Below are 25,948 nucleotides of genomic sequence, written 5' to 3' on the forward strand. Positions count from 1 at the left end.
CCTGGGCTCCTAGCGGTGTGCTGTTGATGCCTGTCACCTGGAGCTTGAGCGTGGAGGCGGGGATGTTGGGAGCGTTTCAGACTCAGCCTTAGTTTCAGAGAGCCACCCCTCCCCGGACGTCGGGGCACGCTCACCGCAGTCCTCCGGCCTGCCCCCCACTTGGACTTTTTGGTGCAGCACAGATTCCTGCTTCTGGATGGGAGGGGAGTCTGGGGGAGAACGGACACATGTACACATATGGCTGAGGCCCTTTGCTGTCCACCTGAAACGATCACAATATTGTTACTTGACTATACTCCAATATAAAATAAAAATTTTAAAAATAGAAGAAATCCCCTAGGGATGGGGACCCAGCTCCCCCCCGCAACCCCCCACTTCCCCACAGTGCCTCTTGTAGGCAAAGCCCCTGGGGAGATGGGTTTATGACCAGAGGCTCCTAACAAGGGTTTTGCAGTACTCCAGGCTGCTGCCCTTTAAGTGTATTACAAAGTAGTGGTTGAAGGTCTCTGATTTTTGGAGCCTCAGGAGCCCTAAGTTCAAAGCCTAGGGCTGCTGCTTATCACACTTTGGCTCTGGGGCACTCCTGGGATCTTAAACGAAATATTTGGGTTTGCCAGCTGGAAGAAAAGGCAAAAGCCTGGAGAGGGAGCCGTTGCAGGTTCTGAGGCTGGGTGGATCATGGGCCAAGAGCCCAGACCTCTTCAGAGACCAGAGTGCTTCTCCCGGCTGGCTGTTCACCATCAGCCTGAGTGCCCAGAAGAGGGGCAATCCCTTCCAGCCTCTGTCTCCTTTTGTCAAAAGCATGGAGGTTGCATGAGATGGTTCCTAAGGGTCCTCCCAGTCTGATGCTTTCTGCTCAACAGTTCAGTTTCACCAGGCAGGGCTTTTCTGCATTATCCTCTTAATGGGGCCCATCTTTCCTCCTCATTTCTGAAAGGGCCATGTGGACACCATTCTTAGCTTACAAAAAAACAGCAGTTATCTCTTATAAACCCTGCTCTCATCCCCCAAACCTTCTGCATTGATGAAGATCAACAGCCCTCGTTCATAGCATGGACTGCTTTAACAATAAGCCAGGTAATATCATCAGGCTTGTTACAGTCCCAGAGGCAGGACCCAGGAGGATTAGACAGGAAAAGCCAGGTTTCATTATCTGGTCTAGAATGTTTCTCCAGCCAGGAATCCAAGACGAAGTTCGCAATCCCTCAAGGTTAATTTCTTATTTCCTTTTTCTGTGAGTGCAGTAAGTACCCGTTTAATGAAGCACTCTACCCCAACATCCTTAATGAGCACTCATGTAAGCTTTGTTAATAAAATGAGGCTTTATTAAATTTTCAATTTTAATAAATAGACAGTCATTATCTCCGCAATGGGCCCCAAGCCCTGGTAAAACTGCAGTGGTCTCTGGGACCATTCAAAGGAACACAGTAAGCTCCAGTCCTCAGGGACACGGTGAGCTCCAGTGTTCAGGGACAAGAGTGGACTCTCCCCATCACCTTGGAACACAGTGAGCTCCAGTGTTCAGGGACAAGAGTGGACTCTCCCCATCACCTTGCTGCGGTTTAAAGGCCTGAAGCTGAATTTTATTTTCTTAACCATGCTGAGGTCCCACAGGCACCTCAGTCAAGCCCTAAGCTCTTACAAATAAAAGAACAGAGAAACAAAAAGAGAGAAGCAGGCATAAGGAGGAACAGGTGCTCTCCCTAGCTGCAGCACCCCAGAAACATCTGCCCGGAGGGCAGCTGGCAAGAAGAAAGCCCAGTCGCGCTCTCCCCTCGCTGAAGCGCCTCGGGGAGGCTGTGAATTCAGGAGAACTCGCGTCTTCAGGGTTTGTATTTCCAGATGCAGAACAGGACAGCAGGAAATCGAGGCTTAAGGAAGCGTCCCTCTCTTGGGTTCAGATTCTGGAGCGAGATGAGTCAGGAGGCCACGTACTGACCGCTTGTGTGGGTCACTTCTAAAGAGTGCCTTCAGACTTACAGAAGGCCGACGGTGAGGAGCGAGGCCTCGAGGCTTCAGGTCCCGCAGCCCTGGGAAGGGGCAGCCTGCTGGAGAAGAGATCTCCCACGACGGCTCCAGGCGGGCCGCCCCGCTCCTACCTGCGGGCGCTGGTCTCGGCCAGCCTGCCGTTCATGACGGCGAAGGCGCCCACGCCCCCCGAGAACTCGTCGTCCGCAGGCGGCGCGCTGGCCCGGCGCGGGCGGCCGCCGGCCGCTCCGGGCAGCGGCTCCTGGGCCACGGCCAGGGAGGCCTTGCCGGCCGCCAGCACGCCCTTCATGGAGACCGCCTCGCCCGAGCCGCCGCCCGCCTCCGCCGCCCCGCGGGCCCCGCTGCGCGCGCGGCCCGGCCCCACGGCGTTGCTGCGGGGCGGCCCGCCGCGGCCCCGGCCCCGGCCCCGCCCGCAGCCCGCGCCCGCCGCCCGGCCCAGGGCCCAGTTCACCGCCTGCCGGACGAGGACGGACGCGACGCTGAAGAGCGAGTAGAGGCAGCAGACGCCCGCGAGCAGGAGGACGAAGTTGGCCACGCGGTAGAGGCCCTGGCCGTCGTAGCGCGCCCGCTGGCCGCTGACCAGGTCCCCGAAGCCGATGGTGCTGAAGGCCACGAAGCAGAAGTAGAGCGCGTCCAGGTAGCCCCAGCCCTCGGCGGCCGCGTACAGCGCGGCGGCGCCGCAGCACAGCGCCAGGGAGGCGGCGCCCAGCGCCAGCAGCACCGCGCGCGCCGACGGCCTCCCGGGCGCCGCCCGCCCCGGGCCCCGCGCGCCGCCCCGCCCCGACACGTGGGCGATGGCGGTGATCAGGCGCTCCAGGAAGAGGTTGAAGAACAGGAGGGAGCTGGAGCACCCGAGGAGGCCGTAGACGATCAGGAACACCTTCCCGCCCACTGTCGCTGGCGTGGCCATCCCAAACCCTGCGGGAGACAGAAATCGGAGGGGCGTGAGTCTCGGCCGCGGACGGGCTGAGTCTCGGCCGTGATGGCCGGCAGAGGGCCTTCCCTGTGGCTCAGCTGGTAGAGAACCCGCCTGCAGTGCGGGAGACCTGGGTTCCACCCCTGGCTGGGGAAGATCCCCGGGAGCAGGGATAGCCCACCTCCTCCAGCATTCTTGGGCTTCCCTGTGGCTCAGCTGGTAGAGAACCTGCCTGCAGTGCGGGAGACCTGGGTTCCACCCCTGGCTGGGGGAGATCCCCAGGAGCAGGCATAGCCCACCTCCTCCAGTATTCCTGAGCTTCCCTGGTGGCTCAGCTGGTAGAGAACCTGCCTGCAGTGCAGGAGACCCCACTTCCGTCCCTGAGTCAGGAAGATGCGCTGGAGAAGGGAAAGGCCACCCACTCCAGCATTCTGTCCTGGAGAAGTCCATGGGGTTACAAAGAGTCAGACTTTCACTTCCCTTCACTTCAGGTTTAAGAAAAAGTTAATGAGGGGGCTTCCCTGATAGTTCAGTTGGTAAAGAATCTGCTTGCAATGCGGGAGACCTGGGCTCGATGCCTGGGTGAGGAAGATCTCCTGGAGAAGAGAAGGGCTACCCACTCCACTGTTTTGGCCTGGAGAATCCCATGGACTGTATAGCCCACGGGGTCACAAAGAGTCGGACACGACTGAGCGACTTTCACTTCAGAGGACCTAAATAAACAGTTCCCTTAAAAACACTCCGTCCCAGCCTTTCTAGGAATGGGAGGGAGAATTCCCACTTCCTTTTGAAGACATGAAGTGTTGATCAGAGCTGGGCTGCTCAGAGCTGGTAGGGTGCGGCACTGCAAATAAGAAAAAGGCACCTCTTCCTCCAAGTGGGCTCCAAGCCAGCGACAATGGCGTGGTGATGAGAACGGGGGCTGCGTTGCAGCCTCCCCTCCCGGTTCCGCTAGATGCTCTTGTACAGTAGACAATCCGAGCAGCCACACTGGACAGCCATTATTCAGAGTGACACCCAAAGGCTCATGCAAAGAAGCCTCACAGAGACTCGTGGGAATTCCCTTACTCTATGAACACTTATTGGCTGCCATTCAAGGAACTGGGACTAGAACGGTGGGAAAAGGCAGACCTGGGCCCTGCCTTCATGGAGCTCTCATGTAGTGAAGTGTTTATTCTGTGATAGGAAATGGTGTCAGACTTTATTTTGGGGGGCTCCAAAATCACTGCAGAGAGTGACTGCAGCCATGAAATTAAAAGACGCTTACTCCTTGGAAGAAAAGTTATGACCAACCTAGATAGCATATTGAAAAGCAGAGACATGACTTTGCCAACAAAGGTCCGTTTAGTCAAGGCTATGGTTTTTCCAGTAGTCATGTATGCTGAGCGCTGAAGAATTGATGCTTTTGAACTGTGGTGTTGGAGAAGACTCTTGAGAGTCCCTCAGACTGCAAGGAGATCCAACCAGGAGATCAGTCCTGGGTGTTGTTTGAAAGGACTGATGCTAAAGCTGAAACTCCAGTACTTTGGCCACATCATGCAAAGAGTTGACTCATTGGAAAAGACCCTGATGCTGGGAGGGATTGGGAGCAGGAGGAGAAGGGGACGACAGAGGATGAGATGGCTGGATGGCATCACTGACTTGATGGACGTGAGTTTGAGTGAACTCCGGGAGTTGGTGATAGACAGGGAGGCCTGGTGTGTTGCAGTTCATGGGGTCGCAAAGAGTCGGACACGACTGAGCGACTGTACTGAACTGAACTGATGGGAAATGCTAAGAGGGAAACCGTTCTCAGGCTTAGGGTCTAGGAAGTCTAAACAGAAAGCTGAAGAAGAATTCAGCAGGCAAGGCACGGAGGTGCGTGCGCACGCGCACACTCGTGTGTGTGTGGTGCTAGTAATGCTTCAGACAGAAACAGCATGTGCCAGCAGACGTGGAAATCAACATTTTGCTCAAGATTTCCTCATCTTTTAAACAAAATTTTCATGCTCTGGGAGTGCTGAGGGATTGGTGGTTACAGTTTGATAAAATAAAGTCTCTCTTGCCTTTGTCTCTTCCTATTCACAATTGTGACCTTCTTGACCTTTCTACTCCCACACACAGACATGTAATTAAGAATACCAATTGTAGGACAGTGGACACCACTAAGAAAAAGGAGAAACGGAAGAGAAAGACACTCAGCACTTGTCATTCAGGGGCGCTTAGCTTCAGCTCACCGTGAGGGACACAAATTCCTTCCAAGCAACTGATTCAGTAAACCTAAGGGATCTTATTTGTCTGAGGGGACAGGCGTCAAAGTCCTTTTGAAAAAAAAACATCATTTGAAAAGTAAGCCCTCAGCATGCCTCCCTGGGTTCGGTTTTTTAAATTCAAATCAAACCTAGCTGTTTGCATATTCAGGTCCAGTCTCCTAGCTGGGGCCCCGTCGCCAGGATCTCTTGGATCCGCCCAAAATCCTCTTTCCTGGTAACAGCCTGCTATGGGCAAACTAACGCTTTGCTTTGTTGCCATGGCTGACCAGTGGTGGCCCGCAGCGCATCCCCGGATAGAGTCAGATCAGACGTCTGTGAGCTCCTGAAATTATAACTGCTGCTCCCTGAAGGGGCGCCAGAGGGCCGCCTTTCCCGAACACCCGGATGCACACACTCTGTACTCTTTCCGTTCAGTTCAGTCCAGTCGCTCAGTCATGTCCGACTCTTTGCAACCCCATGAATCGCAGCACGCCAGGCCTCCCTGTCCATCACCAACTCCCGGAGTTCACTCAAACCCATGTCCATTGAGTCAGTGATGCCATTCAATCATCTCATCCTCTGTTGACCCCTTCTCCTGCCCCCAATCCCTCCCAGCATCAGAGTCTTTTCCAATGAGTCAACTCTTCGCATGAGGTGGCCAAAGTACGGGAGTTTCAGCTTCAGCATCATTCCTTCCAAAGAAATCCCAGGGCTGATCTCCTTCAGAATGGACTGGTTGGATCTCCTTGCAGTCCAAGGGACTCTCAAGAGGCTTCTCCAACACCACAGTTCAAAAGCATCAATTCTTCGGCGCTCAGCCTTCTTCACAGTCCAACTCTCACATCCATACATGACCACAGGAAAAACCATAGCCTTGACTAGACGGACCTTAGTTGGCAAAGAGATGTGTCTGCTTTTGAATATGCTATCTAGGTTGGTCATAACTTTTCTTCCAAGGAGTAAGCGTCTTTTAATTTCCTGGCTGCAGTCACCATCTGCAGTGATTTTGGAGCCCCCAAAAATAAAGTCTGACACTGTTTCCACTGTTTTCCCATCTATTTCCCATAAAGTGATGGGACCAGATGCCATGATCTTAGTTTTCTGAATGTTGAGCTTAAAGCCAACTTTTTCGCTCTCCTCTTTCACTTTCATCAAGAGGCTCTTTAGTTCCTCTTCAGTTTATGCCATAAGGGTGGTGTCATCTGCATATCTGAGGTGATTGGTATTTCTCCCGGCAATCTTGATTCCAGCTTGTGTTTCTTCCAGTCCAGCATTTCTCATGATGTACTCTGCATATAAGTTAAATAAGCAGGGTGACAATACACAGCCTTGACGTACTCCTTTTCCTATTTGGAAACAATCTGTTGTTCCATGTCCAGTTCTAACTGTTGCTTCCTGACCTGCATACAGATTTCTCAAGAGGCAGGTCAGGTGATCTGGTATTCCCATCCCTTTAAGAATTTTCCACAGTTTGTGGTGATCCACACAGTCAAAGGCTTTGGCATAGTCAAGAAAGCAGAAATAGATGTTTTTCTGGAGCTCTCTTGCTTTTTCCATGATCCAGTGGATGTTGGCAATTTGATCTCTGGTTCCTCTGCCTTTTCTAAATCCAGCTTGAACATCAGGGAGTTCACGGTTCATGTATTGCTGAAGCCTGGCTTGGAGAATTTTGAGCATTACTTTACTAGCATGTGAGATGAGTGCAATTGTGCGGTAGTTTGAGCATTCTTTGGCATTGCCTTTCTTTGAGATTGGAGTGAAAACTGACCTTTTCCAGTCCTGTGGCCACTGCTGAGTTTTCCAAATTTGCTGGCACATTGAGTGCAGCACTTTCACAGCATCATCTTTCAGGATTTGAAATAGCTCAACTGGAATTCCATCACCTCCACTAGCTTTGTTCATAGTGATGCTTTCTAAGGCCCACTTGACTTCACATTCCAGGATGTCTGGCTCTAGATGAGTGATAACACCACCTTGATTATCTGGGTCGTGAAGGTCTTTTTTGTACAGTTCTTCTGTGTATTCTTGCCACGTCCTCTTAATATCTTCTGCTTCCATTAGGTCCATACCATTTCTGTCCTTTATCGAGCCCATCTTTGCATGAAATGTTCCCTTGGTATCTCTAATTTTCTTGAAGAGATCTCTAGTCTTTCCCATTCTGTTCTTTTCCTCTATTTCTTTGCATTGATCACTGAAGAAGGCTTTCTTATCTCTTCTTGCTGTTCTTTGGAACTCTGCATTCAGATGCTTGTATCTTTCCTTTTCTCCTTTGCTTTTCGCCTCTCTTCTTTTCACAGCTATTTGTAAGACCTCCTCAGACAGCCATTTTGCATTTTTGCATTTCTTTTCCATGGGGATGGTCTTGATCCCTGTCTCCTGTACAATGTCACGAACCTCATTCCATAGTTCATCAGGCACTCTATCTATCAGATCTAGGCCCTTAAATCTATTTCTCACTTCCACTGTATAATCATAAGGGATTTGATTTAGGTCATACCTGAATGGTCTAGCGGTTTTCCCTCTTTTCTTCAATTTGAGTCTGAAATTGGCAATAAGGAGTTCATGATCTGAGCCACAGTCAGCTCCTGGTCTTGTTTTTGCTGACTGTATAGAGCTTCTCCATCTTTGGCTGCAAAGAATATAATCAATCTGATTTCAGTGTTGACCATCTGGTGATGTCCATGTGTAGAGTCTTCTCTTGTGTTGTTGGAAGAGGGTGTTTGCTATGATCAGTGCATTTTCTTGGCAAAACTCTATTAGTCTTTGCCCTGCTTCATTCTGTATTCCAAGGCCAAATTTGCCTGTTACCCCAGGTGTTTCTTGACTTCCTACTTTGGCATTCCAGTCCCCAATAATGAAAAGGACATCTTTTTTGGGTCTTAGTTCTAAAAAGTCTTTTAGGTCTTCATAGAACTGTTCAACTTCAGCTTCTTCAGCGTTACTGGTTGGGGCATAGACTTGGATCACTGTGATACTGAATGGTTTGCCTGGCAAAGGAATAGAGTTACTGTTTAGTTTTCCAATTAAATTCAACTTTCCTTTCTCAGTCGTATCTAGCGACTCTGTATGACCCCATGGACTGTAGCCCGCCAGCCTCCTCTGTCCGTGGGATTCTCCAGGCAAGAAAACTGGAGTGGGTTGCCATTTCTTTCTACAGGGATCTTCTTGACCCAAGGATAGGACCCGTGTCTCCTGCACTGCAGGCAGATTCTTTTCCGCCTGAGTCTCCGGGGAAGTCCTAAAGTGCATTACATCGGACACTAATCGCATGTAGCTACTCTTTAGCGTGTAATTAATTCCTCCAAGAGGCGGGAGGAAGACACCACATTTTAGCTTTTTAGCTGGATGGCATGGAGTGGAATGAACAGGATGACCTGCTAAGGACGGAACAAGGGACCGGGGATAATTCCACTGGCAGGTACAATCCCGGCCCTTAGTGGTGGAATGTCAGACCGTCATCTCTTCTCTGGAACCCTTGTTTTGAAACTTAAAGGTGCTCAGTGACTCCTGGCAGTGTGGGCTTTGTTATCAGACATCCTCGTTTGAGGTAAGGAAGTTCTGTCTTTGTTCTCTTTTCTTTGTTAGTACCTTTAATTCTTATCCCCAAGCTCGAGTTGAAATGAGGCAGCTGAACTAGCAGAGGGTTAAGAAAAAACTGAGTTTACAGACTGAACTGAGAGCAGCGGTTTTTTTCTACCTAGTCCAAGGAACACAGCGGGGTCGGCGAGGTGTTGAGTGATTGGTTCCTGATCTAGGGGCGCTGGGGCACCTCCTCCGGCTCAGTGAACTCCTGAAACCAGTAAAGCTTCTGCATGTTCCTGCACGAAGAAGACGTAAAAAGGAAACCTGGAGTCCTCACCCAAGGCTGTAAAGCTAGCGGGCACCTTGGCTCTCTTCACTGAAACAGAACTGAGGCGACATGCAGGGATAAGGAGCAGTGTTTATCCCGGGCCATTTATTGACCCAACAACATTCCAGAAACTGGGTAAAGTCACTGAAATGGAGAAGGCCCAGAAATAGCAGCAGCTGTGCACACGGAGGGGCGAGGGAAACGCTTGCCAAGGGCCAGGGGACTCACTCGTGTAACGCAGGGCTCGAGAGGGCCAACACTTTCTTGTAGTAAATCATCCTTTCTGGGCTGCCCTGGTGTTCCAGGGGCTTCCCTGGGGCTCAGACAGTAAGCGTCTGCCCACCATGCAGGAGACCTGGGTTCTATCCCTGGTCGGGAAGATCCCCTGGAGAAGGAAATGGCAACCCACTCCAGGATTCTTGCCTGGAGAGTTCCATGGACAGAGGAGCCTGGCGCGACAGCCCACAGGGTCGGAAAGAGTCGGACACGACTGAGCGGCTTCCCTTCCTGATGGTCCAGTGGTTAAGGATCCATCTTGCAAAGCAGAGGACACCAGGTTGATCCCTGGCCCAAGAAGATCCCACACGCCGCAGGGCGGGTGAGCCCGTGTGCCCCAACGACTGGGCCCACACACCACAACCACCGGGGCCACACAACACAGCCACCAAAGCCACACACCACACCCACCGAAGCCCACACACCACAACACCGGGGCCACACACCACAACACCAAAGCCACGCACACCACAACCACAAAAGCCACACACACAACACCGGGGCCACACACCACAACACCGGGGCCACACACCACAACACCAAAGCCACACACACAACACCAAAGCCACATACACCACAGTCACAAAAGCCACACCACAACACCGGTGCCCACAGGCCCTGAGCCTGAGTCCCACGGCCCGAGACGCCACTGCGGTGAGAAGTCTGCACACGGCAGCGAGAGGGATCCCCGAGTCGCCGCGAGTAGAGAAAACTCTGCACGTCAGTGGGGACCCAGCGCTGCCGACAATGTGTAAGTATTTAAAACCTTCCTTCCTGACGCACAGAGGACTCAGTGATTTTCCTCTTGGAGAGCAGGGCAAAGGGAGTGAAACGCAGCTCCCGCCCTGGCGTGCTGCCGTCCGCGGGGTCAGAGAGCCGGACTCGGCCGAGCGACTGAACCGCAACCGGCAAAGGCAAGAGCAGCCGCTCACCGCGCGGCCGTCGGGTCCGGGAACTGGCGCCAGGAGTCGGGGCCACGCCGGGACGGCCTGGGCAGGGCCCTCCCTCCGGGAGCCCGGCATCCAGCCTGGGACAGATAGACTGCTGTCCACGAAGCAAGGCAGGGTGAGGCCAGGGCTGTAGCAAAGCACGACGGCTCTGCCCTGGCTTCAGGGCCCTGAATGCAGCCTTCCTTGGGACAAATGCCTGTGGTACACGCAGGGCCAGTGCTGAAGGCAGCTGACACGCTTGGTGAGCTGCTGTGTTTCTAGTGAATGAGACTCCTAGTGATGCTCTGACGTTGCAGAGATTGGCAGATTGGCCGAGGACTGAAGTAGAGTCGTTTTCCAACACTGGGCTATTTCCTTCTGTTCAGCAAAGTGACTCAGCTACACGCATACCTGCATCGCCTCCTTGTTAGAGCTGCTTCCCATTTAGGTCACACAGGCCGCTGGGTCGCGACCCTGCGCTGCCCAGTAGGCCCCCATTAGTTACCTATTTCTACAGTGTCTGCTCCCCACCTGGCTGACCAGGCCTGTTCTCTCCGTCGGAGACTATTTGCGAATGGGTTCACCTGCACCATTTTCCTGGCTTCCCAGGCTCAGGGGTAAAGAACCCACCTGCCAGTACAAGAGACACGGGTTCAGCCTCTGGGTGGGAAAGAGCCGCTGGAGAAGAAAACTGCGACTCGTCCCAGTATTCTTCCCTGGGAAATCCCGTAGACAGGTCATGGGGGTTGCAAAGAGTCGGACGTGACTGGCAGGCACGCATACCATTTTTTATGGATTCCACAAGTAAGTGACAAGATATTTTTCTCTTTCTGACTGACTTCAGACTCTATGACACTCTCTAGGTCCGTCCACATGTCTGCAAATGGCATTCCTTTTCCACTCCTTTTCATGGCTGAGTAATATACATACCGCATCATCTATTCCTGCCAGTTGTTCCAGGAATTTAAAATCTCTAGATTCTTTCTTGTTTGTCTGGTTTTAAAGCATTCAGTTTTATCAAAGAAGGGATAATCCATGACTGTTGATTACCTACTGAATTTTCTTGATCACTGCCCTCTTTTTAATCAGCAAAAATAACAGAAGACAGAACAAGCGGTGATGTTCACAGAAGCAACCGGAGACCGCTTCCCAGTGTTTGCAGTTAGAGGTGTTTCCATAGCTCGGACTGCTCTCAGAGCTTAAAAGTGTGTCAGCGAATAAGCAGGCATTTTCACAGAAAGTCTCCACTCTTTTGAGTCCCCTGTTACTGGGCATTACCAACGCCTTGGATTGGAAATAATAAGCCTCAAGGTCCTCCTCGGTGGGGAAAAGGGCACAGGCGTTATCAGAAGCCTGCTGTCTGCCCGGCTCACTGACTCCTCATCCCCACGCCACTCCCAGCGGTGAAGCCAACTTAGCACCGAGGTCTGTGTGGTCTCCAGGCCCGCGGCCTCCCACCTGACTGCAGCGCGGGGAAAGCCCAGGCGCGCCGCACGCGCTGAAAGTAGAACCGGAGGGAGGCGAGCCGAGCGTCCGCCGTCCCGCGCGCCACACAGACACCCCCGCGAGGGGCTGCCGAAGCCGACACGGTCGGGGAGCGGCCGGCGTCAGACGCGGACACCCGCCGTCCCCACTGACTCAGACACACAGCCGGAGTGTGCGGGTGCCCCTCCCAGCATGCGAGGCCATTCAGTCGGAGTTAAAACCCCGCTGCCCCATGCGTTTGGTCCCCCCGTGTTTCATACACACCCATGACGCTGTCAGACGGCGTGCTTTTCAGCATGCCACTTTGTCCCTGAGCTTCAGGTCTGAGGTCACGGGGCTTGTGTCCAGCCCCCGAGTCTGGGAGCGCATGGCCCAGCTGATCGGGGGTCGTGGGCACCGTGTGGTCTGGAGGCCGAGGCGGGGGCTCGCCTGGTGGTCTGCTTCCATCTGGCCCCCTTGACTATTCCAGATCTGCTTCTGATGTGATTGCGACCTCAGGGTGGCTCCTGATCCTGGGTGTGTCCCTGGGGTCAGGAAGGAAGCGGCAGGCCTGGCCAGGGGCCCACCGCCCCCACAGAGCCCCTTACCTGGACCACGAGGACAGAGCAAGACCTGCCACTCCCGGCCCTCGAGCACATACTGTCTAAATATTCTCTTAAAAAATTAAGGCGAAAAATAGAGAAGTTTCGCATTATGCTTTTCAAATACACACAAAGGTAGAGAGAACACGACAATAAACTCATGGTTCCTGGTTTCAGCAGCTGTCAACATCTTGCCAATCATGTTTTCCCTATCCCACCCCACCCCCTTTACCTGCTGGAGATTTTTAAAGTATTGATAAACTCGAGACAGCATGCCATCTTATCCATTAATAATGATGCCTCTGTAACTGACAAGCACTGTATTTTCCCGATGTAACCACTACGTCGTTATCACACCTAATGAGATTAACACCAGCTTCTTAACAGGAAATAACACCCAGTCCATATTCCAGTCTCTCCAAACTGTACAGATCACCTGTGTGAATCAGGATCCTCCCGAGGTCCACGAAGCATATCTTTCACGTCTCTTTCCTTTGTTCACAGTCTCCCTTCCCATTTTTCTTTTTTTATGCCACTGAGTTGTTGATCAAATGTGTCCTGTAGACTTTCATCATATTTTTTTCTGGAAACATTTGGGGAAAAATGTGTATTATGAGAGTGCCCTCACATGCAGTAGCAAATATCAAACACTGTGTGGAGGCCTGCAAATCAGCATACATTGTCTAGACAGCAATCTGAGAATATGTATCAGACATCTTAGAAGTATTATATCTTTTTGTTTATAATTTTTAAGGAATATATCTTCAAAACTATCAGAAATGTGACTACTTATGTGTGTACACTGATGTCACCTGCCTTTACTTTTAACGATGAGAATCTTTAGCAACCTGAATGGCAGATAATAGGGCAGCAGCTAAGTAAAAGTAGCCATTAAGCTGAAGCCACTGGAATTACATATACACAACAGAAGCGGAACACGGAATGCTAAAATCTATATGAGACCACCAGAGACTGAGAATTGCCAAAGCGGTCCTGAGGAAAAAGAAAGAAGCAGGATGCCAAACCCTCCCAGACTTCAGACAATACTGCAAAGCTCCAGAAATTGAACAGAGTGGTCCTTGCCCAAAAACAGACACGTGGACCAGTGGGGCAGAACAGAAAGCCAGAAATAAACCCAAACACAGCTATGGCCAATTAATTTTCGATAAATGAGGCCAGAACACACAATGCAGAAAATGCAGCTTCTTCAGCAAGTGGTGCTGGGACACTCGACAGCTGCGTGTGAACCAGTGAAGTTAGAACATTCTCAAACTCAGAACAAAACTCAGAACGGCTTAAGATTCAAAGACGAGACATGACACCATAAAGCTCCTAAGAGAGAGAGCAGGCAAACATTCTCTGACATAAATAGTAGCAAGGTTTTCTTAGGTCAGTCTCCCAAGGCAATAAAAATAAAAGCAAGATAAACAAATGGGGCCTCATCAAATTGATAAGCTTTTGCACAGCAAAGGAAACCGTCAACAAAATGAAACAACCGTCTGTAGTCAAAGAGGAAATATCACAAATGATGTGACCAACAGGGGCTTAGTTTCCAAAATACACAAACAGCTCATACAATTCAATAATGAAAAACAACCCAGCTGAATCATGGGCAGAAGAAATAAGTAGATGTTCCTCCAAAGAAAACATACAGGTGGCCAACAGACTCTCGAAAACAGCACGGAGGTTCCTGAAAACGGAGCTGGCGTGTGGCCCAGCAGGCCCACTCCTGGGCAAGTATCTGGGCAAACTGTGGTCTGGAAAGGTGCCTGCACGCCTGAGTTCACGGCAGCGCTGTCCACAGTTCACAACCTAAACGTCCCTCAACGGATGAGTGGGTAAAGAAGATGGGCCCATATGAACAGTGGAAAACTAGTCAGCCATCCAAACAATGAAATAATGTTACCTGCAGCAACATGGATAGACCCAGAGATGATCATACCGAGGGAAGAAAATCAGGGAGAGAGACACAAATAGCATGCGACATCACTCATGTGTGAAACCTGAAGCATGACGCCAGCGAGTTCACCTGTGAAAGCAGCGGGGAGCAGACCCACAGGGAACAGGCCCGTAGGGAACAGGCCCGTAGGGAACAGACTCATAGGGAACAGGCTCATAGGGAACAGACTCATAGGGAACAGACCCGTAGGGAACAGACCCGTAGGGAACAGTCTCATAGGGAACAGACCCATAGGGAACAGTCTCATAGGGAACAGACCCGTAGGGAACAGACCCATAGCGAACAGACCCGTAGGGAACAGACCCATAGGGAACAGACTCATAGGGAACAGACCCATAGGGAACAGACTCATAGGGAACAGACCCGTAGGGAACAGACCCGTAGGGGACAGACCCGTAGGGGACAGGCCCGTAGGGGACAGACCCGTAGGGGACAGGCCCGTAGGGGACAGACCCGTAGGGGACAGACCCGTAGGGGACAGACCCGTAGGGGACAGACCCGTAGGGAACAGTCTCGTAGGGAACAGTCTCATAGGGAACAGACCCATAGGGAACAGTCTCATGGGAACAGACCCGTAGGGAACAGGCCCGTAGGGAACAGACCCGTAGGGAACAGGCCCGTAGGGAACAGGCCCGTAGGGAACAGACCCGTAGGGAACAGGCCCGTAGGGAACAGGCCCGTAGGGAACAGACTGGGGGTTGTCAAGGGGGACGGGGTGCGGGGGGATGCACTGAGTGTGGGTCAGCAGACGCCAAGTGGTGTGCACAGAATGGGGCAACAAGGGTCCTACCGCACAGCACAGCAGGCTGCTCGACACCCTGAAATAGACCATAGTGGAAAATACGAAGAGAATACACACCCACACACGTGCAACTGAGTCGCTACGCTATGCAGCCGAAACCAACACATCACAAACAACTGCCCTTCAATAAAATGAAATTTAAAATATACATGATATACACATACATTATGTACAAAATAAGCTAGGAGGGTACATACATAGGGAATACAGGCAATATTCTATAGTAACTATAATGGAGTCTAACCTATAAAAATTGAGAATCACTGGACTGTACACCTGTAACTTATATTGTATGTCAACTTGCCTCAATTTAAAAATTACATGGACACCTATGGCTGATTCGTGTTGAGGTTTAACAGAAAACAACAAAATTCTGTAAAGCTATTATCCTTCAATTAAAAAGTAAATAAATTTTAAAAAATTACACATACAAAGAATTGTTAACAACTAGAGAAAATGTTAAGCTGAAAAAAGCAGAGCCAAGATGTGTCTACAGAAAGACTCTAGCCTGGCTCGTCTTCACTGATCATTTGTTGGATGAGAGAATAAACTTCACAAAGCGTATTTATACAGTTCTGTATATTGTAGCAGTTAAGGTGTTTTGGGATGCCAGTAACAACAATTGTAAATAAGGGTGGCTTAAACACAAAGGGGATGTATCATCTCATAGAACAGGACGTTTGGAGGCAGGGCGGCTCTAGGAACAGTCGATTAGGTGGCCTTGGAACAAGATCTGTGAGCCACGATCACCCCGCCTTTTCTGACGTTGGCTCCATCAGCGTGTCGGCCAGCCTCCCACGCCAGCAGCTTCAGGAAGGACCCCCTCACACACCCGAGTCCAGAGTCGGCGCATGTTTTGTTCCTACCCTGCTTACATCTTTATCAAAGCAGAGAAGCCTTTCCAGAAGCCCCCTGGCAAAGTTTCCATCGTATACCATTAAGCAGCAACAAGTCACAAGCCCGCTTCTCAAGCTAGTCACCTACAGAAGGAGTGGATTTCTTCTCAGACCGGTTAGGGTTTACCAGCGCCCCTGAAAAAGAGGTGGGCCCGGAACCAACAACGTCTGCCAATACAGAGAAGAAAGAAACCGAGAGACAAAGGCTTAATCAGGTCGTTTTAGGGTGGTGACAGCATGGGTGATGTAATTGTTTCTTAATGTTTTATATCTTTCTTCACTTTTTTTAAAAGCCTACAGTACCCAGTGTGGTAGGCCATGGGTTTGTTTCTTTAAAAAATCTTTACTTTTAAACTGAGAAAACTATGTTAAAATATTTTGAAAATATTCTGGGACATTTCTTCAGATTGCATGTAAACACCTGCCCAGAAGAAGTATTCCTCTTGGTTTATCTCATTACACTAATAAATCAAACTTTGACTTGAATAAATGTCTTCATAATCTTTTTTTGATTCAGAAATGCCTCTTTGTGTGGGATGAAAGGAGTTTGTGGATATTTTCTTCCCCAAAAAGACCCTCCAGTTTCAAAAGACCCTTCAGTTGAAGAGACCCTTCATTGGGATGGGAAAAGGAGGCAAGAACAGACCCTGTGGATTATTCTTGGGTTGGTTGGGGAGGGGGTTCCAGTGATGGGTCTGAAGGGTCTCACTGGGCACACTGTCTCTACACAGGCCGCGGAACCACAGCTGTTAGAGCTGAAAGGGGCTTCACAGCTCTCACACCCAAGCTTTGGTGTTACAGGCGAGGAGACTGAGGCCACTACCCAGGCCATCTTCTGAGTGGTGGAGGCCTGGCCTGAGCCCTTCCTTACCCTTGTTGCCTGGGTCAGTGGTTCCAAAGGCGATTTTGAACAAACTGCTCCCGAGCCTGCAAGCACTTGAGGGGAGAAGCCTCCTTCCTTTCCCGTGAACCCTGGGTGACCTAGAGACATGCTCTGATCAGCAGAACGCGGTAGAAGCGAGGCTGCAGCAGTTCCAGGCTCAAATGGCAAGAAGCCCCCAGACTTTGTCTTTCTCTCCCAGGACCTCTGAGCCACCGTGTAGGAAGTGTGAGCCCTTAGCTGCAGAAAGAGGCCCGGCCTCAGCCATCCCAGCCTCCCCAGATGCTGCGTGAAGCCTCTCGGACCTTCAGCCGCAGTCGCGCTCCCAGCTGAGTGCAGTGTGTGAGTTATACCAGCCGACACCTCGGGGAACCAACCAACCAGCAGCTGCGCCCACAGAGCCACACAGTTGTGAGAAACGTCCCAAGTTGTTTAAGCTGCTATTAATACGTGGGGGTGGTTTGCTACGTAGCCATAGTTAACAAAATGTCTTCTCTCTGGGACTTGGAATTTTTTCAAGGGACTCCCAGGAACTTTAAGAGGAGGCCCGCAAGGGATTTGGAATTTAATAGAAAGTCCACCCGTTAATGAAGCAAGTTGTTGAATCTGTTTAGCGTTAAGGAACAGATACACACTAAGGGCGACGGCGGGCGGGTTGGGCAGGGCCTTCTCCCGCTGACACACGGCGGTTGTCTCCAGTTTGGGGTTGTTACGAACAGTGTTTCTACAGACACTCTGGAGCACACAGCACCCATTTCTCTCGCACGCACTTACTTAGGAGGGGAAGTGCTGACTCACAGGATGCGTGTGCGGTCAGCAGAGTGGAGTGCTGACTCAGCCTGCCCGCACCAGTGTCTGCGAGTTCCGTTCCTCAGTCTTGCCACCATAACCACGCTGGTGGGTGTGCAGTGGCTTAAATGGCACCTCCTTGATGTCTGCAAAGTCGAGCAGCTTTTCATGCACCTCATGGTCACTTGGACACCCTCTTGAGGACCTGTTCAATCATTCTGTCCTTTCCCTTTTCGCTTGTTGACTTCCAGGTGGCAGAAACAGGGAAGCTCTAGGCCTCCAGGGCTGCTGAAAGCATGCCAGGCTTGCTTGGTGCGTTTACTCATTCACACAAGGCGCTGGGGTCCACGCACTCTGTGCGGCCACCCTTGTATCTTGCCCAGCACTCACTTCTCCAACGGCGAATTACTTCTATCGTTCCCTATGTACCCAGTATTCCCTCCGGCGTAGATTTTCATAACAACATTCACAGTGCCAAACAGCCACCTCTTGAGAACGGACTCCAGGAGAGACTGCCTCGAGGGTGTAAACTGAGGCTAACCCACTCTTCCCTGTCTATAGTGAGGTGTTTAATGATAAACGGCCACTCAAGCAATATAATAATACCAGAAATGGCTACCGTTAACACCCTGGCCAGGATTTTCATTTGACAAGCCAGTCTGAACCCTCTAACGCGAAGCTGCGGCTGTGTACCAAACGCTGACATACCACGCAGGAAAGAAAACTTCCACTCACCTCCCCCTGGGCCACCCCTGTACTCAGGCAGTGGGGCAAGAGGGTCACTCAGAGCCCTTTCTGAAGCCTTTCTAGAATGCTTGAAAGTCACTCCTTTCCTGTCCCAAATGCTGTTCGCTGAGTTCTACAAGGGGAATTCTTCTGCCAAACAAGTGTCTTTGGCTCCAGGGGGTTTCACACGTTGCCACGTTTGTGGCCACCCTGGTCCTCCTTATACAGACTGAGAAGGCAGCCCCCATCAGTTCCAAAAGTCTAGCTAAGACTGTCTCTCCTTTGGCTTGGTTCTTGCTTTACAACCAACCACTGGAAGATGACCAAGAAGGGACGATGGGACACAGAACTGGCTTTCTCTGCGTTTTCCTTCCTGGTCTGGCATTGTGCCCTGTGGCTCCTGTATGTGGAATAAATCACGGCTGCTCAGCACAGCCTCGGCTGAAGCTCCAATACTTTGGCCACCTGATGCGAAGAGCTGACTCACTGGGAGAGACCCTGATGCTGGGCAAGATTGAAGGCAGGAGGAGAAGGGGACGACAGAGGATGAGATGGTTAGATGGCATCACCAACTCAACGGACACGAGTGTGAACAAACCCCGGGAGACAGTGAAGGACAGGGAAGCCTGGTGTGCTGGTCTGTGCTGTTGCAAAAAGCGGGATACAACTTAGCAATCAAACAACGACAAAATGCTGTGCTAGGAGCAGAGGGCTGGGGTAATTAGAAGGTAGCTTCTGCCGCCTGGGAGCGTCAAACCCGATCCAGAAGACCAAGGCCTGGAAACAACACACAAGAAGGAAACCTGTACCAGGCTGCTTATCAGATCAAGCGGACTCCTTGCCGGAGCCACCTGCCCAGCATGAAAGATGGGCGGAAGCCTCCTGTCAAGCTTCAGGAAGAATGGAAGTTCCGAGCACGCCTTTATTTACAGGCTGAAAATTCACTGAGAAGTGAATAAGGTAGACGGGAACTAAAGTCACCCAGGACAGAAGTTTTGAAGTTGAGTACTCATGAAAACTCCCTGAGGAGCTGGTTCAAAACTGAGGATTTCCAGGCCTCATCCAGAGATTCTGACTCAGGAGGTCCAATGAGGCCAGAAAATCTGCATTTAAACCAGCACCACAGTGGCTGTGATAAAAGGACTGCGGTGCCCCTTAGGAAAACATCACCCACTGGGGTCAGGGCACGGGGGTGGGAGGGGTTGGAGACAACAGTCATGTCTGCCTGGGAAGGTTCTAAAGCAAGCCCGCCCCCCACACCGCATTTACCCCCCAAAACCCAGTGAAGGATGAATACTTCTGGGGTCCTAGAGGCGAAAGTGAAAGGCACTCAGTCTTGTCAGGCTGTTTGTGACCCCCATGGACTGTGTAGTCCATGGAATTCTCCAGGCCAGAATACTGGAGTGGGCAGCCTTTTTCTTCTCCAGCGGATCTTCCCAACTCAGGGATTGAACCAGGGTCTCCTGCATTGCAGGTGGGTTCTTTACCAGCTGAACGATCAGGGAAGCCTAGAGGCAAAGGCGAGCCCATCTCGTTTGTATATTAACACACAACATAGAAAACCTCTTCAGGTGGCACGTGGTGTCAAATGAGCTCTCTTGGAAAGTTCTGGGTTAACGGTGGGTCCATAGCAGCTTCAGCCATGGTGGAGCTGCTCCTCTTCTTTGGATTGAAGTGTTTTCTAAAATATTCAAGGACTTTTTACTGCGTGCGTCACTTAAGGAAATGAAGCAAGGAAGGGGCACTTCCCAGCCAGGCCATCCCCTGGTGGATGCCGTGCACGATTTAGCTTTTGTAAATGGTTTTGGATTATTGCGGGGCTAGGGGGAGGGGGGTGAGGAGTGTGAGCGAGGGCTGAGGAGGGCACTGGTCCTACATCGGCTTTCTCGACAGGCCTCTGCTGAGCACCGGGCAGGCTCACCTTGGTGAAGGAGCAGACCCGGGGCTTCTCGGGGGCTCAGCAGCAGGGAACCCGCCCGCCAGTGCAGGAGGCGCTGGAGATGTGGGTTTGATACCTGGGCTGGGAGATCCCCTGGAGGAGGAAACAGCAACCCTCTCCAGTATTCTTGGCTGGAAAATCCCATGGACAGAGGAGCCTGGAGGGCTATACATAGTCCCTGGGGTTGTAAAGAGTTGGACACGGCTGAACGACTGCGCGCACACACACACACACACACACACACACACACACACACACGCAGTCGTGTTCCAGGCAGCGCTCCTCACCTGTGTGCCGGACCCCCTGCTACCAAAGCCAGCTGGAGAGCCTGCTAGGTGCAGACCCTGAGCCGTGCCCAGTGGAGTGTGTCTCTGGGGCTGGGCCCCGTCTCCTGCCCGCATCAACAGTTACCCTCGAGCAGGAGAAGCACTCTTCTGGCTTTCCACTGAAGACAGGCTTGCTCAGCGACGTCACAGACCAAGAGGGGACCGAGACAGCTCTCGGCCTTTAGGAGGGCAGTAACTGCACCGTTTACAGTGATGTCATTGACAACTGTGCGATCTAGTGAGAAAAACAAGGGAAGTAGGTCGGTTTTAGGAATTTCCTCCTCCGTTCTACCACCTGCTGCTTTAGTGTTAAACCTCTCTGGGTCCTTGCGCACGAGGCTGCTTGGCTGCCCCTCCAGCTCCTTGGGGCGGGCAGGACGGTGTCCAGCGGGGGTGAGACGGACGCCGGCGGTTTGCACTGTGAGCCAGCATGGTGCTGAGCGCCGTCCATGAAAGCGCTTCTTCAGTCCTCATCCACCCTTGAGAAGTAGGAATATCATTCCCCCCCGAGTAAAGAATCCGCCCACAATGCAGGAGACCCCGGTTCCATTCCCGGGCCGGGAAGATGCGCTGGAGAAGGGATAGGCTACCCACTCCAGTATTCTTGGGCTTCCCTGGTGGCTCAGCTGGTGAAGAATCCGCCTGTAATGCGGGAAACCTGGGTTCGACCCCTGGGTTGGGAAGATTCCCTGGAGAAGGGAAAGGCCCCCACTCCAGGATTCTGGCCGGGAGGAGTCCATGGACTGTGTAGCTCATGGGGCCGCAGAGAGTCGGACACGACTGAGCGGCTTGCACTCTCACTCTCCTGACACGTGAGAAATCGGAAGTGCCCAGAGGTTAAGAAAGCGGCTGACAGCCACTCAGCACACCAGGCAGGGGTCTGGGTTCCAGTGCAGACTATGGACGCCCTAAGGGTGTCACGGCCACACCTTATCCTGGTTGTCCCTTTGGTAATATGGGGGTAGGATGGCCCAGATGTACTCTAAGGAACTTCAGATTCAAATATGCTGTGATTCAAGAGGGCAGGGGGTGAATCTGAGCTCATCGGCTCATTCTGTTGTATTCGGCCATCCCAGAATTCTGGGGTGAGCTCACCTTAGGTATCCACAGTTCTCCTACCAGTCGGGTGGGTGAACCTATCGTCTCCCTGTTGGTAACATTTCTCAACCACAAAGACATCACAGCTGATTTAAAGTGTTTCATAATGCACCACGCAGCCCAAGTGTCCACCTGAGACAGGTACGCTTGTGGACTCCACCGTCAGGCGTCCTTCCTAAAGTTAAGGACATTTTGAGAATGTGCTGTTTTTAGGATTATGACTCCTTTCTCATCTCGGTAACAGTAAAGCATCCTTGACAAAAGATGATGATATTATGTGTAGATATTAAGACCAAACTATTCTCCAGGTAACTCTGAACTAAGGGACATTTCCACACTCTTTGGCAATAAGCATTTCAAAAGTCAAAAATAAATGACGGATGTCCTGACTATGAAAGCAGAAAACAGGGAGGTGAACCAAAAAAGATTCTTCAAATCATTTGCGTTACTTTTAGATCACAGCGAGTTTTGTCCTCAGCTCAGTTCAGTTCAGTCACTCAGTTGTGTCCCACTCTCTTCCACCCCATGAATCGCAGCACGCCAGGCCTCCCTGTCCATCACCAACTCCCAGAGTCTACCCAAACCCACGTCCATCGAGTCGGTGATGCCATCCAGCCATCTCATCCTCTGACGTCCCCTTCTCCTCCTGCCTCCAATCCCTCTCAGCATCAGGGTCTTTTCCAATGAGTCAACTCTTCACCAAAGTCCAAAGTATTGGGAGTTTCAGCCTCAACGTCAGTCCTTCCAATGAACACCCAGGGCTGATCTCCTTTAGGATGGACTGGCTGGTTTTGTCCTCAAAAGGTAGCAAAATTGGCCTCATGGGAATCAGACTATGTCAGCTCTCAAAGAGGAATTTTACAAATTTAATTTTCCTGAGAGATCCATGGGGTCCTGGGGGCATCAGTTCTGTGTTTAATACTGTCTCAAGCTCCCTTCCTCCTCACAAAGCTTTAGCTAGTGTGACAGTTGGAATGAGTGCTATCATTATTTCTGATTTTACTCTCATTTTCAAAGGGGAAAGTCATTGAATTTACTTATCTCAAGTAGGTGTCCCAATTCCAGGGCTTCTTAACTTTGAAATCATGAAACTACCCCCTTAGAAGCCAGCACCTATAATTACGTTCTCTCCTGAATAAAACTGCCCTCCCCCAGACTTCATGAAAGAGCTCAATTAAGTAGAATGTTAGCACAACACAGGTGGTGACTGATGGAAGGCGTTTTCCCTCAACATGAGTGAGAGGATCTGGCTGCAAGACGTTTCGAGGCATCATGAAAATGTGTGTGTGTGTGTACATGTGTGTGCGTGTGTGCATGTGTGTGCACGCATGTGTGTGTGTGCGTGCGTGTGTGTGTGCGTGCGCACACGTGTGTGCCAGTTGCTCGGCTGTATCCAGCTCTTTGAGAGCCCATGGATCGTGCCCACTAGACTCCTCCGTCCATGGGATTCTTCAAGCAAGAACCCTGGAGTGGGGGGCCATCTCCTCCTCTAGGGGTTCTTCCCGACCCAGGGAGCTGACCTGCATCTCCCGTGCCTCCTACATTGGCAGGCAGATTCTTTGCCCCTGAGCCACCTGGAAAGCCCTTATTAGATAAAGCACAAGCAAACCCACCTGCCTTTGTGAATTTCTTGCTGCTGATGAGACAGCTGCAAGGTTCCCTGGAGTGGCGGTAGCTGCTGTACCCAACAGCGGTGCCCACCTGTTCTGCGCGACCTGGCTGGCTTCCAGCCCACCTTCTCGCCACCTCCCTGCTCCCAGAGCAGCAGCCTCGGAGCTCCTTTACGGGATCCTAGTGCTTCCGGAAATCTAGCTGGAAGTCAAGGGCCTGGAGAATATTGCTGTCTCTCTCACCTTTCAGGGTTTCACTTAGATGTATGATGTAATGGGATGAAGGAAGCATGGCCCACACAAGCTCAACAACAGGATTATGTAAGAGTGAAGAAACGCATGCCATTTATTACATCCCATGTTCTTCCCCACTCTGTATTTCTTCCCTATAAACTCGTGAAATTTCCTACATTATGGACTAAGTGTGTCCTCTCCAGATTTATATGTTGAAACCATATCCCCTCAAAGCAATGCATCAGGAGGTGGGAGCTTTGGGAAGTGAGTGGGTTTGGACGAGGTCATGAGGGTGGAGCCCTCATGCTGGGATTCGCGCCCTGTTGAGATTCACCAGTGAGAGCTACTTTCTTCTCTGCTCTCTACCCCGTAAGGACACGAGGAGAGGACAGCAGTCTGAAACCCCTAAGAGGGCCGTCGTCGAGAAGCCAAGCAGCCTGGAGGACTGGGAGAGAGGAGGCTTCAGTGGCTCATTAGTCACCCAGTCCATGGCACACATCACCGCAGCCTGAGCTATGGCAAAATGTTGCCACTGTACCAGTACCTACCCACCATCACCCAGAATTTCCTAGAAACATTTGGCAGACATCCTCCCCCTTCAATGAAAAGCTGCTCTAGGAATCAAAGCTCCCTGCAGAAAAATCAAGGTTTTCTTTCCTTTTCTCCCATCCTCTCTTCTTCCCTCTTTCCTTCCCATTTCTTTAAAAGTCTTTAGAGACTCAAGCCTCATTCTTCGGAGAGGCCCCTTCCAGGCTTTATCTAAACGAGTCACACTGCTCTGTAAGAAACTGTTCATTGAGGGAGCTCTGTTGGGGCCTTTTCTTAAGAATATTTAATTTTTGGTATTATTAGTTTCAGAAAGCAATATGACTTTCTTTTGCCCAAAGCCAGTAGACAACCCATCTCAGAGAACACAGGGATGTTTGGGCACAAATGGAGTCAGTGTAAGAGCTGCCAGAGGGGCTGTGTGAAAAATACAGATGTAGCTAAATGGCCTTTTAGCTAGTCAGGGGGAAAGAAAGGGCTGATTCACTGATTTTTCCACTGAAGGAAGAAACCCTGAAGACAAACATTTCCCGTGCACTCAGGCTATGAACCCAAATGCAAGGGTCTTTGGTGAGTTCCTTTCAAAACTGGAAATGTGACCTTCAAAGTCAGAGAACAAGTCTGAGGAGCCCAGTGCAAACCAGAGTCCAGGTGCCAAACCAGCCCAGTGCAAACCAGAGTCCAGGTGCCAAACCAGCCCAGTGCAAACCAGAATCCAGGTGCACCCTGCACCTGGTGTGTGTCTTGTCAACGACGCAGCTTATGCTGAGCTTGACCGCCAAATCATGGGGCTGGAAGAGGGCAGAGCTACTGGTCGCCCCTGGGGGCTGGGAAGATGAGTGAGCAGCCGTTCACTCAGACACAAGGCCTTGAAGAGGGCAGTTCAAACCCTGCACTGTATCTCTGGGACGCTCCTACCCGAGTGTGGTTTCGCTGGAGGCCTTCAGAAGCCAACACAGAGGGCTTTTCTTCCCATGACATCACTTCTGGTTTTACGGGCAAAACAGGCTCTGCAATCACGGCTCACCTAAAGTTACCCGCTTCTCCCTTGAAGTTAGATCACACTTCTACCTTCCTCTCCCGTCCCGTGTGCGCCTAAAGTCCTCCTTCTTCTTGACGGGCCACCTGCGCTCTCTCCACCTACTCATCCATTCGACAAACGTCTCCTGAGCATGTGCTGTGCGCCGGGTGCGGAGCTAACTGTTATTAGTAAATAAGATGTCAGTAAATAAATAACATACTAGTGGCTCAAATGGTAAAGTATCCTCCAGCAATGCGGGAGACCTGGGTTCTATCCCTGGGTGGGAAGATCCCCTGGAAGAGGGCATGGCAACCCACTCCAGGATTCTTGCCTGGAGCATCCCAGGGACAGAGGAGCCTGGCGGGCAACAGGCCACGGGGTCGCAAAGCGCCAGACACGCCTGAGAGACCAGGAGCGACAAAGCGTAGCAGCGGGGCAGGAGCGGGCAGACACGCTGAACGGCAGCAGATGGCGAGCTAGCAGGCGGCCAGTAACATGATGTTGGTGGAAGGTTTTAACTGAGAAAGTGTCCCTCCTCCTCTTAAACCATAAGACTATGCGTGTGTGCTCACGCGCTCGGTCGCGTCCGACTCTTTGCGACCCCACGGACCGTAACCTGACGGGCTCCGCTGTCCATGGAATTTTCCAGGCAAGAATACTGGCCCGGGTTGCCGTTTCTTACTCCAGGGGATCTTCCCGACCGAGGGACTGAACCCCCATCTCTCGTGCCTACTGTCAGACATTTTCTAAAATTTCTATAATGAGCAGAGATGAAAACTTTTTACTTAAAAATGTAAAACATGTGTCTAAAAACCTCTCAGAACTTCTCTTCTGAATATGTTGGGATAACAAGGGCTAAATCTA

At 51.3% G+C, this 25,948-nt stretch overlaps 1 protein-coding gene across 1 annotated transcript in view; it reads right to left on the bottom strand.

The window, feature by feature from the left end:
- KCNK13 (potassium two pore domain channel subfamily K member 13) overlaps positions 2,342-25,948 on the bottom strand; it is a gene marked incomplete at its 3' end in the record, with an annotated part of 104,163 nt that continues 80,556 nt past the window's right edge. Inside the window, exon 2 of the mRNA XM_018053753.1 lies at positions 2,342-2,907. Coding sequence (XP_017909242.1) covers positions 2,342-2,907 — 566 coding nt within the window. The remainder of the gene's footprint in view (positions 2,908-25,948) is intronic.

This window comes from Capra hircus, chromosome 10 (genome assembly GCF_001704415.2).
Source record: "Capra hircus breed San Clemente chromosome 10, ASM170441v1, whole genome shotgun sequence".
Lineage (NCBI taxonomy): Eukaryota > Metazoa > Chordata > Mammalia > Artiodactyla > Bovidae > Capra > Capra hircus.